This window comes from Convolutriloba macropyga, chromosome 9, assembly GCF_964194025.1.
Source record: "Convolutriloba macropyga chromosome 9, txConMacr16.3, whole genome shotgun sequence".
Classification (NCBI taxonomy): Eukaryota; Metazoa; Xenacoelomorpha; order Acoela; family Convolutidae; genus Convolutriloba; species Convolutriloba macropyga.
In genome coordinates, this window is record NC_134476.1 from 64,779,853 (window position 1) to 64,797,106 (window position 17,254).

General features: G+C 36.8%; 2 protein-coding genes across 3 annotated transcripts in view; both read right to left on the minus strand.

The window, feature by feature from the left end:
• The window catches only part of LOC142345524 (uncharacterized), a 562,956-nt gene that overhangs the window by 144,344 nt on the left and 401,358 nt on the right, over window positions 1–17,254 (minus strand). The gene's annotated exons all lie outside the window — the stretch shown is intronic.
• LOC142345519 (large ribosomal subunit protein uL29m-like) lies at window positions 445–13,438 on the minus strand. The gene is made up of 2 exons (XM_075397590.1): window positions 12,815–13,438; window positions 445–765 (listed from the first exon to the last, which is right to left on the minus strand). The coding sequence occupies exons 1-2, from the start codon at window positions 13,435–13,437 to the stop codon at window positions 462–464; spliced, it is 927 nt and encodes a 308-aa protein (XP_075253705.1). The 5' UTR covers window position 13,438; the 3' UTR covers window positions 445–461.

Consider the following 17,254-nt stretch of genomic DNA (forward strand, 5'->3'; position numbering starts at 1 on the left):
GGTATTCCAAAAAACCGTCTGAAAAAGACCATCAGGATAAAAATGACTTTAATCAGCACTTGATTAGAAAAGAACCACTACGCTCGCAATTGTTACCATTCGACTAAATGAATTTTATTTCAAGGAAAAATCGGATCATTCTGTTTCTTCCCGTGTTCTTCCGACCCCCCCCCCCCCCCCCGTTACAAATTATATGTTGTTATATAGCGCGTTACCATGTAAAAAATAGTACCTGTGCCTCCTGGCGGCGTAAAAGATATAAGCCCACTAAGCAACCAATTTGGCCCAATTTTCATTTGACTATTAGAAGTTAGAGCTGCCGCCAATGGAATTCAGTTGTTTAAGAATCTCAGAGAAAGTATAAGGAATCATTTGCTTGAAAGCTGCTATTTATGAACCCGTTTAAGGACTCTCAAAGCTTTGCTTTTGACTGAGCATCAAAAATAACAAAGAAATAAAATTTATTCATCTTTATCCCTCGCTTCAAGAATAGATTTCTGTTTTCTCATATACTCCTTTAGATTAAATTTGGCCTCATTTCTAGGGTTATCGACTTCAGAAGGCAAAGGAGGGATCGCAACATCTGGGAACTTCTTAGCTGACTCTTGAAGTCTCCATTCGAAATGACGTCTCTGAGCGAAGAGCCTTTGGCGTCTTCGTTCCAATCGAAGTCTCATCCAAGGAATGACGTAATCTTGATACTGGGTTCTTTTGTTCAAGTTGAATCGTTCGTTTTCCCACCAAGGAACGGCGTGCTCTCGGAACCTGGAAAAGAAAACCAACGTGAAGAAAAGTGGAACCTTCATTGCAGCTTCAGGTGGAACAGAAATTGCCAATTGAGTTTAAACATTGTTTCAGATTTTTGTAGCTCATTTTGAGAGGCCCAATCTTCGTTTCGGCTTTGAGTGTTGCTATCTATGCTATTAAAGATTCTGACCCAAGTTTTCAGAGAACAATTTTGAGATCTATTCTGTTTCCAGACCCCCCCTGTCTTTCCCACTATAGCTCAGCATTATGGTTTAACTGGATAGGGGGCTATATGCTCATATAACACTAAGCTGGAGGGGGGCTATAATGGGAGAGGCCCGACCAAATCTGCTAAGAACGAAGATTACATTCAATATGCCGGGAGATTTTCTTGCTACCAATTAGACACCTGATCAACTGAGACCAAAAGATGACTAATGCCTTCAGAGGCATGGCAACAGCGAAAGTAGATAAAGAACAAAAATGTCACTATATCATAAATGCACAATTCTCATTTTTTGAAAAAAACTTCCGGTTCACAAGAATTTTTGGCTCTTTCCCATCTTCCCAATTATAGACCCACCCCACCCACATTATGGTATGTTCACCATGATGGAGGCATAGGTTATCTGACCGGGGGGGGGTATAATGGGAAAGACCCGAATTTTTTGCTGTTTGTTTTGTATACCATATTTCTCAAATTCGGTCAGTTGAGTACTATCTCGCAAAAATTATCGCAATTGGTATTGTAAAACCAACAACAAAGTAAAACCATATCTCAGCTAAAGAAACTTCGTATTCGAATCCGAAATTGCACACTTCGTTCGGCCACGGAAAAATTTGCATCAAATTGGCCTATTGCTAAAGATTTTCCGAGTAAAACCAATTTCGAGCAAAAATCAATAAGCCAACCGAGCGAAAAGTTGTTCTGGAATAAAGCCTAACTGTGATAAAATTAATAAATAGTCTCCATGTGCACTCGGGAGGCTATTTAGTTTTTTTCAGCCAATTGATTGAAAGTCCGGATTATATTGGATTTCCTCTTATTCAGTAGGGTTTGAGGCCGGCACTGCATATGGTATTTATTATTGGAACGAGTTCGCTAAGAACTACTTTGAACGCACTGTCAAACCACGAAAAGAAACCTTTGTTGGAGAGACATTATCACTGAGTTGGTCTGAGTGTCAACGTGAGAACTCCGGAGAGATAAAAGTTACTTTAAAACTTCCAAATGTTGGTGGTTGTCTGTGAAAGAACCGTAATTCGACACGACGTAATTATTAATACAATCACTCCATTTGAGCGCACAAAAGCCCGTCCTGTTCCTGAACTAATTGACATTCTTTTGCAATAACGACTGCATTGCTGCAATTGTCCATATAAAACGATTCGGTGCTCCGCTCTATCTGAAAGGCCTTCGATCGACTGGAATGGTAGTGATTGACGCCATTAAACAGTTTAGTTCACATAGTGATTGGAAAAATCACAAAATGATCACAATTTATCAAAACTGCATCCTTGCGTCGCTGAAGCAATTTTTTTGTCCTCTGAAGAAAAAGGAACAAACTACAACACTTCGGTGCAAAAACATTCTCTGCGGGAAAGCTCATCAAGAAGAGGAGGCGATCTCAGATGAAGCAAAAAAAAAACAGCAGCAAAAAACTTAATGAAGTACTCTGCTTTCTCCGAGTTTTCTAGAGCTTTTGGTGGGGAGGCTCGAAGTTGGACCAACTTACTCATAAATAAGCCTAACTGAGCTACCATTTGGAATGTTTAACAATATCCAGGACAGCATGCACTTTGATAATGTCCAGACAAAAACACGGGTCGTGACTGTTTTGAAATTAACTGCATTGTAGACGAAGTGGAAGTCATACAAATCAATGATAGTGCCTCGACCAAAGATTTATTGAAAAAGATGGTACTGATTATAGAGCAACAAGATGAAATGAAATCCTTGAAGCAAAATCTGCGTAAACTGCAAATGATATTAAAAAATGCATTGATTAAATCGGCGAATAGACTGGAGCTCAAAAAAACTCGCGGAAACTATTCCTCAACTTCAACATTGAAAACAAAAGCTTTAAAACAGATGCTTAAAACAGAACACAATACCTACTCAAAGGCGTGTTGAAAATTAATCCATCCAAACATTGCAGCATGTCATCCACTTAATCAAAAAGCTATCATCGTCAAATTCAATTATCATCAAGACAGGGACTTAATTTGGAGACAAGGAACGTGGTTGAAGGGGATCTAATTCAAACGGACGGATGGTTCACGTTGAAGAGTGCTCAGCTCCGAGTGAGGCAAAGCAAATGGGACTATTTTCTTATACCAGACAAGATGTTTTGTGTAAAACCAGAACCCCTCATACAGATACTGTTCCAGCGAAGAAAAAGAGGAAATGAAAAATTATGTTGCTCTTAATAACCCTCGGCAAAACTATTAAAGCGCAGACTACTCAAGTGCAATTGACTAATCATATCCAAACCACGACACGAAAAAGCCGCCGACAATGACAAAAAAACCATCATCCTTGTTGCCTCGCAGTGCTAAGCGAAAACAATTTCAATTATCGCTAGCTCCTAATTCAGACGATACAGCTTTGTTAGTGAATGATGTTGTTCAATCGCTAGCGAACCTAATGAAGCTAGGGAAAAATGCTCGACTCAGGTGACCACTAAAGTGAATGATACAAATTGAATTGCTAAACTCCCGAAGTGTTTAACACTTTTGTAATGCATAAATGTGATGTCCCTAAAACAGAACCTGGACAATTTGGATGCACTAATACTAAGTCTTAGTTTATTTCCGTCTGTTCTATGTTTCAGTCAAACATGGTTATCTTAAAATGATGACCCAAAAAGCTTCTCGTCTCAATATCTAACAAAATGTAGACCGTCAAGGGGCCAAGGTGTGACGAATTAAGTGAGAAAAGATTTAGGCATAATACGAAACTGAAACAGCTTTTGAGGAAGCTCTGTTTGTTAAAATTTCTAAAGCATGAAAAAGGTTGAAGTCCTAACTATCTCCAATAAACCTCATAACAAAAAGACTTTTTGGAGAGCTGCTAGATAAGATTTTTGAAAAACATACTTCAGTTGAAACTCCTTTTGTTTTCTCTGGAAATCTTAGCATTGAAATTGTGAAAAATCATCAACTGATTATGGATTACAAAATTTGTGATCCATTCAAAGGGTTTTAAAATGTTTGAAAGTCGCCTACTCGAGTAACAATGTCTTCCATGTCTTAATTTGATAATAGCATATAGCAGAAATGTTTCGGCACTCGTTTTTGTCTATAAACATCAAACTTCTGATCATTACCCCCTGTCAATTGATTGGAGAAACACACTAAAAAAAATCAGACGGTGATACATCTTTCCTAAAAGCCCTACAAACGCTGCTCAATATAAGGTCACATAACATGAACATCATACATCTTTCAGAAGTTATACTGTTGAAGCAGCTGATGCAGACGAAGCTTTCAATGGCTCCAACTGTTTGTTCTGAGAAATCACTGATGATTTTTCCCATTTTGAGGACATTCCAGTATAAATAAGGGGAAAATCCCAAATGGATATTGAATTTAACTAACTATTTAAATACCAGTAAAAATCTCGCTGAAAACTAAAGAACACAAGGAAAAATGTTCATCTCAAAAAATTAAACTTGCGCAACCAGTTTGAAAACCTGTTGAGAATGAGAAGGAAAAGGTCTAAATCAAATGTTTTCGAATCATGCGTGGGAGAGTCAATACAGGTCTATAAACCTCTAATGGATCCAAGTGGTTAAAGCATGGAAAACAAAACGGACCCCATTTTATGTAACTGAGGTTGAATGTCCTAGAAATAGTGAGAGTGCGAACACATTCTATGATTTTGTTGCTGATGCTGGGATAAAAAATTCAAGTAAAGTGTCTTACACACCTCGCCAAACTATACTTTCCCATGAGAAGTCAAATTTCTTTCCAAAGTCAGTTAATGAAATAAAAAAACTAGATGAATTAGACAATAAGTTTTCTTCCGGGCTTGACAATATCAGCAACAGTCTGTTGAAGATCAGCTCACAGGTTTCTGTTCCATATTTAATATATCTTATCAATTTAACATTCATTAACGGAAAGTTTCCAAAAGCATTAGCAAAAGCCAAAGTGACTCCTCTGCATAATGTTGGTGATAAGACCCATCAAAAAACAATTATAAGCCAATATCATTGCCTATTACTTGAGTAAAGCTTTCGATGGGATTATGTATAATCGATTCTATAGTTTTCTCAAACATAAAATGTTTGCAAAAAAACAATTTGGTTTCCACTGGAAACAGTACTGTTTATGCCATGGTCGAAATTAATGAAAGGGTTCTAACTTGCACAAAAAGTTTTTCTTATATTGAAGCTATATTGTAAATAAGTTTTTTTATATTGATGCTTAAGTTAGAATGCTATGGTAATCGCGGTAACTGTAACACGCGGTCTGCTTCGTATTAAATGAAAAGTTGCCAAAGAGTTCAAGTCAATGGATGCCTATCGAATTGGAGAAAGTTACGTTGTGACGTATCATAAAGATCAATCTTTAGACCTCTATTAATCATTATTTAAATTAAATGTGTGCTGTCAATTCAATCATAATTGTGTTAGCAGATTAGACTAAGAGATCGTCGGTTGGATGTAAACTAGAGGATATTAGAACGGATCTCAATGAAATCCGCAGTTGGCTGTTAGCTGACATATTTTCCTTTACTTAAGATAAAAGTTCAAATAAATCTAATTGCCAGTACTTCCAATCATCAGTATAGTATGAAAATTTGTCCGCTTGCTATTAAAGAAAGGTTCAAGCACCTTGAATTAAATTTAAGAATCTAAACCGACGGTCAAGTTTCAAAACTTTCATTAAAAGAGACTCGGTGAACAGTGTGGACTTATTAATACGAAGGCAGTTGCTACTTCGCTACTATAAAGCAATGTTAATCCAATATTACAAAACGGTATTGTATCATATGGTTGCACAAAAAACTCAAATGTGAAAACTTAGCTTCTACAGAAAAAAAAAGTTGTAATTTCGTAACCGCCGTGATCATTGTGAAGATTTATTTCAGAGAAACAAAATTTGTCAGTTCGAACTACACGTCTTCAAAAAAACTCAAATTCGTCTGACATCTTTGCGTTAACAATTGGGGTTGGCGAAAACCCTAAATGATTCAATTTTATTTTGAGAACAAAAGACCTACTAGAAACTTATAACCTTTTGCATGAAACTCTTATTAGGAGAACGATGAAAGAATTCCAGTGTTATTTGGCGCCGCAAAACTTTAAAATCTGCTGCCAAAACAGAATATGCTTACTACTTTTGAAAACTGCTCATTTAATGACAAAAGAAAGATATGCTTGTGAGACATGTTTGTTCTGTAAGGGTTAAATCTATATTACTATTTGCATGCATGCTACAGCACTGTTGAATATGCTTTAGACGGAAAACGCAACTTTGAGAACAATGATTGAATTTTCTGGCACAATTTTTCCCTAACCAGCCTGGAAATGGAGAAAATGAAGTTTTCAATGTATTTCCTTAGCGTATGCATTCAATTCACCTTAATATAAACTGTCCCATTTTCTGTACCCTCCGAGTCGCCTCATAGATTGATTTGTCAAAGTTTGTTTATATTGAGTTTTTGCAGAAAATAATTCTTACTTTTAAAAAACCTTCGAGCATAACTTTTCAAAAAACAACAACGATTGCTTAGAGGAGAATTTTTCTCTTAATAGACAAGATTTAAGACGTCTTTCTCGTTTCTGAAGAGCTTAATATCTACAAAAAACCTCTATGTACAATAAATTTATCGTAGAGCTGCTAGATAAGTTCTTGGGAAAACATATATCAGTTAAAACTCCTTTATGTTGTCTGCGGCGATGATCTAACAATGATATTCTGAACGATAACCAAAATTACTCTTTTCTTAAAGGATGAGATGTTATATTTTAATTAAGTCTCTGCATAAGTTACTACTGTCACTATTAACTGCTCTTAAATAACCTTCATTCAGAGTGAAACATTCACTTGGCATTATCACTTTGAATTAAGGTAAAGAAAATTCAAGTTCAAAGTGAGGAAGTCAATTTTGAGAGTGAGGTAAGTCACGTGTGACCAGAAAATTATCACACGAAGGAACAAAATAAACCTCCCTCCACTAACTGTGAGCAATGACGTCAAGCACGGAATTCGGTTGAAATTGCATGAATGAATGAAAAATCAGATTTGAAGTGGTTGTGAAGTCAAATGGTCGGAACAAAAATCATGACGAAATAAAAAACAGCCGGAAGACTCCCGAATCGAATCCAAGTAGAAAACTTACACCAGCCAGCCAATACTAACCAAGGAACAGTAATTTCATTAAATTTTTCAATTTGAAACAACCGGAGTAAGCGAATTATCAGGGAAAAGGCAATTTATGAAAATATTTCCTTGCAAAAATTTTGTATCGAGTTGAGACTCAAAGAGAGTTCTATACAATAAATTATCTGCTATAATTAAATTTAGTTCAAAATGAACTATCTATGGGTTAAATATAATCAAAGATACATCTCTGAAAATGAAAAAATGAAGAAAAACCGAGCAAGAAGAAAAACAATACTAAAAAATCTTAAGTTTTTTATTAAAATTTTCTGAAAGTCTCTGAATTTTATGCAAAGTCTCAATAACTGTTTTCAACACACCTTAAGAAAGTCTCTGAATGTTATGCAAAGTCTCAAAAACTGTTTTCAACACACCTTAAGAAACAGTTCCGGCTGACTTATTGAGCACCTAGGCAACACCCAAATGCATTGTAGGACACAAAAAGAGAGCAAGAAAAAAAGTTCACAAAACCGCAGAAATGATCAATTAAGTTTATGAAAACATGCTTTATCAACTTAATTCTTTCCGCTTAGTGACCATAACCAAAAAAAACGCAAGAATAATGCAAAAATTTAAATGAAAACTAAGCAAAAAAATCTTTAAAATTAGACCCTTTAATTTTCTTAAAACCAAACTTAAACAAATACTGCCGAAATCAGAAGTTCACAAAAACCAACATAAAAGCTAATTTCATCCAATAATGTAACCACAGATACTGCAAATATGACCGAGGACAAAACCCAATAAAAAGCGTCTATAAAGGTGAAATCACAAAAATAGCTCAGGATTGCATATAAAACACTCATATATGATTGAGATGGCAAAAACTTGCCAAACGTTTAGCTATTTGATAATTCAGCTTAGAAAAACTATTTAACAAAATGAGAAGTTAAAACTAAAACGGCGCGCTTGCTTAGCGTAAAATTTTTCACACTTACTTTTGTCGCTCTCTCTAACACGCTTTATGAACCAAAATCACTCTCTCCTCTCTTCAATTCGCTCAGCCGTTTGACCTTAATACTCAATTTTCACGTTTGGCATTGACTTTTACATCCTGTTTTATATACACTCAAAATATCGATCGAAAAAAATATAGCGGGAAGAGTACCGCAAAAGACTCGAAGATATCTTTGCCAAAAAGCAGCCTGCTAAATTTCTAGTTTCTGATAGCAGTTAGTATCAGGGAAGAGAAAAGACTATCTTAATTTAATTAAACAAACAAAATTTAACTTAAAAAAACAAAACGTCATAATTTTTAAATTTGTAAACGTACAAACACAAAGGAAAACCATATTTCATGTAATCGAGACAAGTCAATTCCTCGCGCAAAATGGGACAAGTCAAAAAAGCACAAAAACATCTCCAATTCTGAACAAAAAGCAAAAACCCAGGAAATTAAATAAAAATAAATTGCTTGGTTCCAAAATCTGTTTCTAATTTGCAATAAAAAAACTGCCCACGAGCATTAAGCATGTATTCAGTGACATGTACAAGCAATACAGTACAATAATAGGCCAGAAATCGCTGAAAAAAAGCTCTAAAAACGGAGATTTGTTTAAAAAACCTTCAAATTGTCGTAAAATTCCCTTTAATTGACAAAACCTTTGAAACGCTATCAAATTCACCCTAAAGCTAACTTTAGTCAGAAATAACCTCTTAGACAACATAGATGTTTCAAAAAACAAAACGCTTGAAAAAACCGCACGTGAACAAAAACTTTGCTCACTTAGCGAAAAAAATTTCACAGATTAACTGCTGTGTTTCAAAAGAAGGCATGAACAAAAGAACCACTCTCTTTTCACCCCAGGTCTAGACCTCGACTAATGAAAACACTTCAAAAGTCTGGTAGCGGAGCCAATATTGACTATAATTATACGGTCCAGCAACTCGTAAAAGTCCAGCTAAGGTATTTTCTAAGGTTCCAGCTAAGGGTCCAGTTAGAGTCTTTTCACAACCAATTAGAGTCGAGCAAAGGCTTTTCAGGGGTCCATCAGTAGTCTTTTCATAACCAGTCAAGTTGAGTTTAGGTATTTTCATGAGTCCGCCATTCATCTTTCCATAAGTGTGCTTGTTGCCAATTCGGATTGCCAATTTTTCTCTACTCCTACGCATCACTGGAGCAAGGCTGAAACAGCACTGGAGCAAGGCTGAAAAGCTTTGCACCACGGCACTCCAACTTACGAAACAGATGGAAAACTGCCAGAAAACTTTTGTCAACTCTTCAGATGCAGCATTATGGCAGCTGAAGTACATTACCACATTACTTGGTAGAATGAAACCAGGTAGCCTTAGTCTAACTACCCTGTTCCCATTCGCCACGACAAAAATGTGGCGTTATTAAGTTTGTGTTCCCTTCCAAAATATGTACCTTCATTTTTTTTCAAAAACAATACATGTATTTAAGGGATTTGTAAAATATGAAAATCGGAAGAAAAGAAGTTGCGTACCTGCAGACAACATTAAAAGCAATAATGAACGAAAGAGTTGCACGTAAAACTTTAGAGGCAAAAAACAGACTTATGAAAAGACTACCGATGGACCCATGAAAACTTTGCTCGCTTTAATTGATTATGACAAGGCTTTAGCTGGACCATGAAAAAACTTTTTTGAATCTAGAAAACTTTTTTATCTAAGTTTTTTTTGAAAACATTGGGTTGAACTTAAGTCCAGCCCTAACTTCGGGTCGAGCTAAAGTCTTTTGAGAAAATTAGGGGTAATTATATATCTCATACTCAGCTCATAAAACGAATGTTTTCATAATATTTCAGAAGCGGGTTCGGTGCAGAGTCCAAATCAATTCAACTAATTTCAGCTAATATATTCAACATTCTAAATAATCCAACTGTTTGACAATCTTCCAAATAATCCAACTGCAGTATCCAATCAACTTCTACAAACAACAATTCTACTTTTCAGTAAGTTACTACATACAATTTTATCCAATGACAATCCAGCAATTTAATCTCTGTCAAATTCAATCAAATATATTCAGGGAGAAATTGTGTAATAATTTATCCATGACACTGCGCCTCTTTAAAAATTTTACTCCATAAAGATAGTGTATAAAAATTTATCTAAGATTTCTAAGAATTTCAATTCGTTTTTCATGCACTTTAGCAGCAACCATAATAAGCATTTAATCAATTGTGACAAATAATTATGTCATAAGTTTTTTTGTGCCTCTTTTAGGCACTTTGAAAATAATATTGAAGCTGTAATAACACTTTTGTGTTTGTGTTTTATTACCTTGTGAAGGCATTTTAGTAAAAAAAAATAAGCTTGTGGTTAATAATTGTTTTTTCTGTGTCTTTTTCTTGCTGAAGAATTTAGACTTGCTTAAGATTGTTCGTCAACTGTTGACAAAAAAGGTTCATGTTCATTGGAGGAGCGGACGTTTGTTGAACAGTTCCACTGTATGAAAGGGCAGATATTAATTGAGTTTGATTAATTACAACATCCTCTTTCAACATTCTACAATCTGGGTGTATGTTGAGAATTTGATACTCATCATCGGTAACAATTAGTACCGGTCGATGTATAAGTCCCTTTTCAGATCTCATCAGTTTGGCATAGTGTTTTCCAAACTTGTGAACTTAGTTAATGAAAAAATGTAAAACCATTGATTTTATGAATGACGCTACTCCAATAATGATTGACATTTTCCATGTATGAGCTTGGGTCAATTCATTACTTAGACTTGTACGAACTGTTTGCATATCTCGCAATATCGGCTTTGCGACTTCATCAAGTTTATCGAACGAGAATCGTTGATACTCAGGCACTTCTGACATTTTCAATTGAATATCTTCAATGAATTGTTGGCGCGCTTGTGCTATTGTTACCATGTGAGGCAAATTATCAATCGCTGGTATTTTCGCAAGCAAAAGTTTGAGGGGATCAGTCCGAGTTATGTCGAGGAGTGTAATTGTAGCATTCTGACATGAAAAACATGTCAACTCTGATCTCAAGATAGGTTGTTTTAATTTTCGTTCCACACTCTAATTGTATTATACATACTTGACATCCTGCAAGTTTTGTTCCAGTCAGTGGGTCATTGTTCCTCATTGTGCTCAAATACATATCAAAAGAAGTTGCCGAAGTGATCATCCACTTTCCATTGCCAATATTTCGAGCTTTTTCCTTTACTGGCAGTTTTAATGTTTTTATATCACAATTTTGTAAAGCAATAAAAAGGTTGCCAATCAGAAGTGATCCTAAGCATGTGTCGTGAGCGGTTTCAAGCGAGAAGCCATTAATGCAAACAGAAAAACTGATTGACCCTACGCACCTGTCAATTTCATCCGGCGATAGAAGAGCGATTTTATGAGTCGATTCAGCTATAGCAATAAAATCGGATTCGATAGCATGCTGCGATGCATATCCATCAGTTCCTTTGTTAGGCATCGGAACCGGTATAGCTCTGTAAAGATTAAGAGCAGTTGCTCCTGTCACGAACGGAATCGCCAAAGTGAAGAACATTCCATCCTCCACTACGTCAACATTTCTGAGAATTTTTGTTTCGTAATACGTTGAGAGCTGATTTGTAGGTATTGCCTAAGATAATCCTTCATTTGCTTTTGTCTGCCAAATTACCACTGCTTTCAGAATTTCTTCAAGAGCTATTCTTGGAAGTAAAGCCATTGGTATTAGTTCATTGACCATTGTCATAAATGAATTTAAAATTGTGAGCTTGTAGCTAAACACTGCTGTTCTTTATGATTTAATTTCATTCAAGAGAGCGGATAAGGATCCAATTAAATTTGTCTGATCTTGTAACATTTGATCTCGTGCATAGAAAAGATGATTGGAAGCCGTCAATTTTCTAGAGTTATTACGAATTAACGCAACTGCTTTATTCAGAAACTGCTTTATTTTGATTTCGAAATTGCTCTAATTCCCACTCCTGTCACCAACTTATATATCTCATACTCAGTTCATAAAATGATTGTTTTGCATATATATTTCAGATGCGGGTTCGATGCAGAGTCCCAATCAATTCAACTAATTTCTTCAGCTAATATATTCAACATTCCAAATAATACAACTGTTTTACAATCTTCCAAATAATCCAACTGCAGTATTCAATCAACTTCTACAAACAACAATTCTACTACTTTTTCAGTAAGTTGCTACATACAATTTTATCCAATGACAATCCAGCAATTTAATCTCTTTCAAATTCAATCAAATATATTCAGGGAGAAAATGTGTTTAAGTCTTTTGAGAGAAATGCGACTCGCGCTAAAGTCAAGCATGACTGAAAGTCCAGCTAACGTATTTTCATAGCTGAAATGAGTCAAGTACGGTCTTTTCATAATACATTTTGGTCAATCATTGTCTTCTCACAAGTCTGTACGTAGGCCTGGGTGCACTCTTCAAAATTGTTCACAGAAACAAGTTTTACAAACTTTATTCACTCCCTGAACATTTCTTGAATCGCTCACTCATAAAAAAACAGAAAACCTTTTGGAATCTTAAAAAGACGCTCCACCAAGACTCATTTTCGAGTCGTAAAAAAACCAAGAGAAGGACAATAATAGCCCCAGCTATCACTGTGCGGCTATTGAAAAGCTTTGCTCAGCTATCGCAGCTGTTAATAAGCGTTTGGGGTTACAAACATGCTACTATACATTGCAGGGGTAGATCAAAGAGCTGTTCATAAAACTATGTATACCTCTTCCAATGTCTGAATCCGAACATATTCCACGCATAAGCTCCTTTTGGTCTACTTCGATCATGCTCAAGCTCTTCGTAAGCTTGGTTTCTTTCCTCGATGACCCGCAAAATGTTTTCCATACTCTGTTCTACTTTCACCATTTTGTCTTCGTGTGGAGTAGTTTTCTCACATTCTTCGCATTCCCGGTCCAGCGTCGAGAGAACATTCCGCTCCACAAGTAGAACATACCATAACTTATGTAAATCTTTGCTACTTTTTAGACGAAGAGCTTCAATAGTCCATGCTTGTCCTGAGTAACCACTTTTCACTAAGTCTTCACCCCAGTATTTCTTGGGTTGAAAGAATTGAAAAAGAGCATCGCAATGTTTTAACTTTTCTTTAGCAGGATAGTGTTCGACTAACTTTGGTTCCTCGATATTCTCTGGCAAAACTGTATTGAAAGAAACTTTCTTAGGAATATAACTGCTCCTTATTGCCTCTTCTTGTTTGAAATTAGAAATTTTTAGACCAGAAGTTTCCTTGCTTCTAGTGCTGTAATCGCGCATCGTCATATTTGAACACAATCTACAAAACCAGCTTCCATCCAATGGACTCGCTAATCGGATATAATTGTTGATCATTTTATCTGAAAAATCAATCAGACTCATACAAGAGCAAATATACAGCATTTCGATTCACTACTTACATCACAGTTAAAGCAATATATACAGCGCCGATCTTCCTGGTGGTAATTAAAAAACCGTTGATTAAAAGGATTATACATGAACACCAGCTGAGAAAAATGTAAAACAAAAGACAGACAGCACTATAACAAACAACTAATGGCGATAGTACATGAGTTAAATTAACAGCCTCCCTTTTCAACAACAGTTACCATTAAAGCATCAACAATTTCGCGCCACGTAAGTGTCCCCGAGCCTCGAATGCAGAGGATGGAACTCATTAGGAGAGTGAAGAAAAAGTCCCTGTGAGTAACTTTTGCTCAAGTGTTCAAGCTAGTTCGGATCAGAGAAAGCGCCATTCCGGTGCTGGTCTTCAAATAGTGACGTTCAGACATGATATTGCCGCAACCAGACAATTCGGGAGCTAATCGAAGAATCATTGACAAGAATGATGACAGCTAACAAGCACTCTTACGTCGAAAAACTAAATTGAGAAATGCTTCTCACCGACAGTGGGTGAATATTGGCTGGTCCGGGTCCCCCTCCCAGCACTACGTTATGATCTCCCAGCACTACACACCATCAGCTCAGAAAGTCCTAAAACTCTTGAAAACAGTCAACTATTTTTTTTGTGTCAAGTATTTTTTGTTTCAAGTATATTTAACCGTATGTAGTAGTAGTAGTAGTAGGAGAGTCTTTAGGGTCGGAGCCCTCGGGTGTGGAACCCTTCAGTTTTCGTTTGGCACGAGTTTTTTCATTGGATTGCAGATTCCACAGTTGCATAGAAGTCTCCAGGTGCAGCTGTCGAGTTCGTTGTAGCTTCTGTGGAAATAGTTTTGGTACATCTCTGTCAGAAGTTTCTTCGTCATTGGCTTCTCCGTTGTCCTACTGATGATGTTGAATAGCTTTGTGGCTCTGAAGAAAAAATTTTCGTCTGATTTATGTAGTCGGTGTTTGGGGAGTTCAAATTCCTGCTTTTGTCTTGTTTCGTTTTCTTTTCGCTTTGGCAGTTTGTCTTCGGGGACGTAGTAATTGCCTTCTAGGATTGAGAGGAGATAGAGGACATCGTGCATTTCCATGTACATGGAGAGTGGGAGTATTTTCAGCGTTTCGAGTCTTTGATGGTATTCGTCGTTTCCACCGCATATCCACTTTGTTGCCTTTTGCTGGATCTTCTCGATTGATTTCATGTCAGTCTTCGAAGGGTACCAGACTTGGGAGGCGTAAGTGAGTACGGGCACTACGTATCCTATGTAAGCGTTCAGTTTCGTTTCCATTGAGGTTCTGCTCGAAACATTTCGTTTGAGTGTGTAGAAGGCTTTCCACGCTTTGGTTGTTCTAAGTTGGCAGTTTGCGCTCCAAGAGAGATTTCGAGACATTACGACTCCGAGATCTTTTTGGGTGGCAACGGTTTCAAGACCTGCTTCGTCACGCTGGGCTAGATCCCCTCTGATGATCCCCTCTGATGATCCCCTCGTATGGTTATAATTTTAATTTACTTGTTGCAAAAAAAAACTAAAAGCGAAAGTACATGAGTCTGCCTATCTAACAGTTTCCCATCTTCAAAAAATCACCCTTCAAATCATCAAAAACTTCTTTCGCCCAAGTGTCCCAAGAATCGAATACAGAGGCTGGAGCTGCTTAGGAGGGCGGAGATGAACTCTCGCCTTAGAAACAACATGATGACAGCGTAGCAGTTCGCGAGGAGAGCTTTGCTGCCAGTTGTTTCAGCGCTTTTGAAGCTGATGGGCCAGCTCCACCATTGCATGCAAAGACAAGTGCATAAAAACCTGCTTTCTCAATATTTGCAGTTGTTGTGGTGGTTGTGACTTTTTGGTATCAAGCCGAGGGGATTGCTCCCATAGAAGTTTTGGTCTTGATTCCACTATTTTCTGCAATCGGAGCAATCACAGAAAATTGTCCATGTACAGACTACTCTTTCGTTGAAGTTCAACATCAGACGGTCCCACATGACAGAATACGTCTTTTGAGTCCCAAAGGCTGGGAAAAGTCTATCTCTTAAGGCAGATTGTTGGCAACTTTGGCAGTTCGAAAGTAAAAGTTCTCTCTGAATTTCTCGGTTCTCAGTTTTGGAATTTTGAATAATCTGCTTTTAACTCTACCATATGGCAGTTCTTTTAAATAGATCCGTGATACTTGTAGGGCAAACTTGTGTTAGCGGTGTGATCATTTTTGTATCAAGTGTTTTGTCGACCCAAGTCCATTGGCCTTCATCTCTAATATTGCATCATCATATTCTGTTTTCCTTGAATTAAGATTGTTCCCCTTGCAACAGCTGAAGATGAGGCTTGATCTCAATTTCACGACAGACATCACTCGACAGATTCACAAACGAACAACGAAGTTCACTATTTCTCCATTTGGGTCACCTTTCTTCCAAACAATGAAGGAAATGTGGCAGAAAATCTTACTGTAAGCAAATGATGTCATATTTACTGGTTCTCAATCATTGCGAAGGGCAATTCCATCACAAAACTCTCTTCTCGTTAGGTCAAAATGATATAGCTTCATGTTATGTCATAGCATTCAACCTGCTTAATGCTCCTTTTTGACTAGCATTTCTCTTTCTTATTCATTTCACTCTTAGGATCTAGCCTGGTTCACAACCCCCCCCCCCCCATGTTGGCATACACACACTTTTTTCGACCCACAAACACACACATATTAGTTTTTGCAATAGAGAAACGCCAAATAAGAACACTTAAATTGTTATGGGGAAAAAACACTTGGTTCGGAACAAACTAGATCCCGCTCTTAGTTCGCTCTTTCAATTTGATATCAAGCTCTTTCTATTTTTTATCTCATATTTTTTGCTTGTTTCAGATTCAGAAATAGGCCATATTTGATAGATTTTTCAGTAGCTCTGCATTATTAGGCACAGTACGATCCGCAAGTTCAATCAACCCTGAAACGATCAAGTAAAAGATTTATAAAGAATTTGAGGCGAAGTATGGGCGTGAAAAATCATCTTTTTATCAACGCTTTTTGGTTTCTGTGTGATCTTCTACAAAATTCTACTGCATTACCACAACCTATTAAACTGAAGTATACTCCGCGCCCATCAACTATTTCCAATTCCGTATGAAAGAAAATCTGCTGAGTTTTTCCAAATCGACCTTCTTTGTTCATAAAAGGCACTTATAAAGCGGATAAAGTTATTCTAAACGAATCAAATTTTTAATCAGGTCATCATTGGATCCAATACAGTTATTATCGTCCAAATTCCACATTTGATCTGCTAAGCAATTGCAATGAATTTCAATTACGGTCCTTGAAGCACTCTCATACAGCTGCATTGCAAAGGGGTCAACTTGCTGTGTACGTTGAGAGAAATGTTTTTTTTTGTTAAAAAAGCAATTTGATAGTTCATGGTATGAAAGTAAAACAAAACGCTAAACGGAATGATTAGATTCTTCAATGTTTCTAAAGGCAAGATAAAGGTTGAGCCTTTTGAAAGCATTTTTGCGCCACTAAGCAAGATCGCTTCTGAATCAATTCTATTAAAACCAGCTCTAAACAAAAAATAGATTGTTCAAGTCTTTTTTCCGACTCATACACTGTTGTTGATCGCCGAATGAAATTATAAAGTCTGATTTAACAATTTTACGGTAGTTCTTTTAGATTCTATACATAAATAAAGGACCGTGTACACCATCCGGCAACGATGGACGTAGGTCGGAACATAAGGGAAGATGAGTAGCACTTAGCCGGATGCTGCACTCCAAGCTGTTCCCCTCCAGACAGTGTAAAGCGG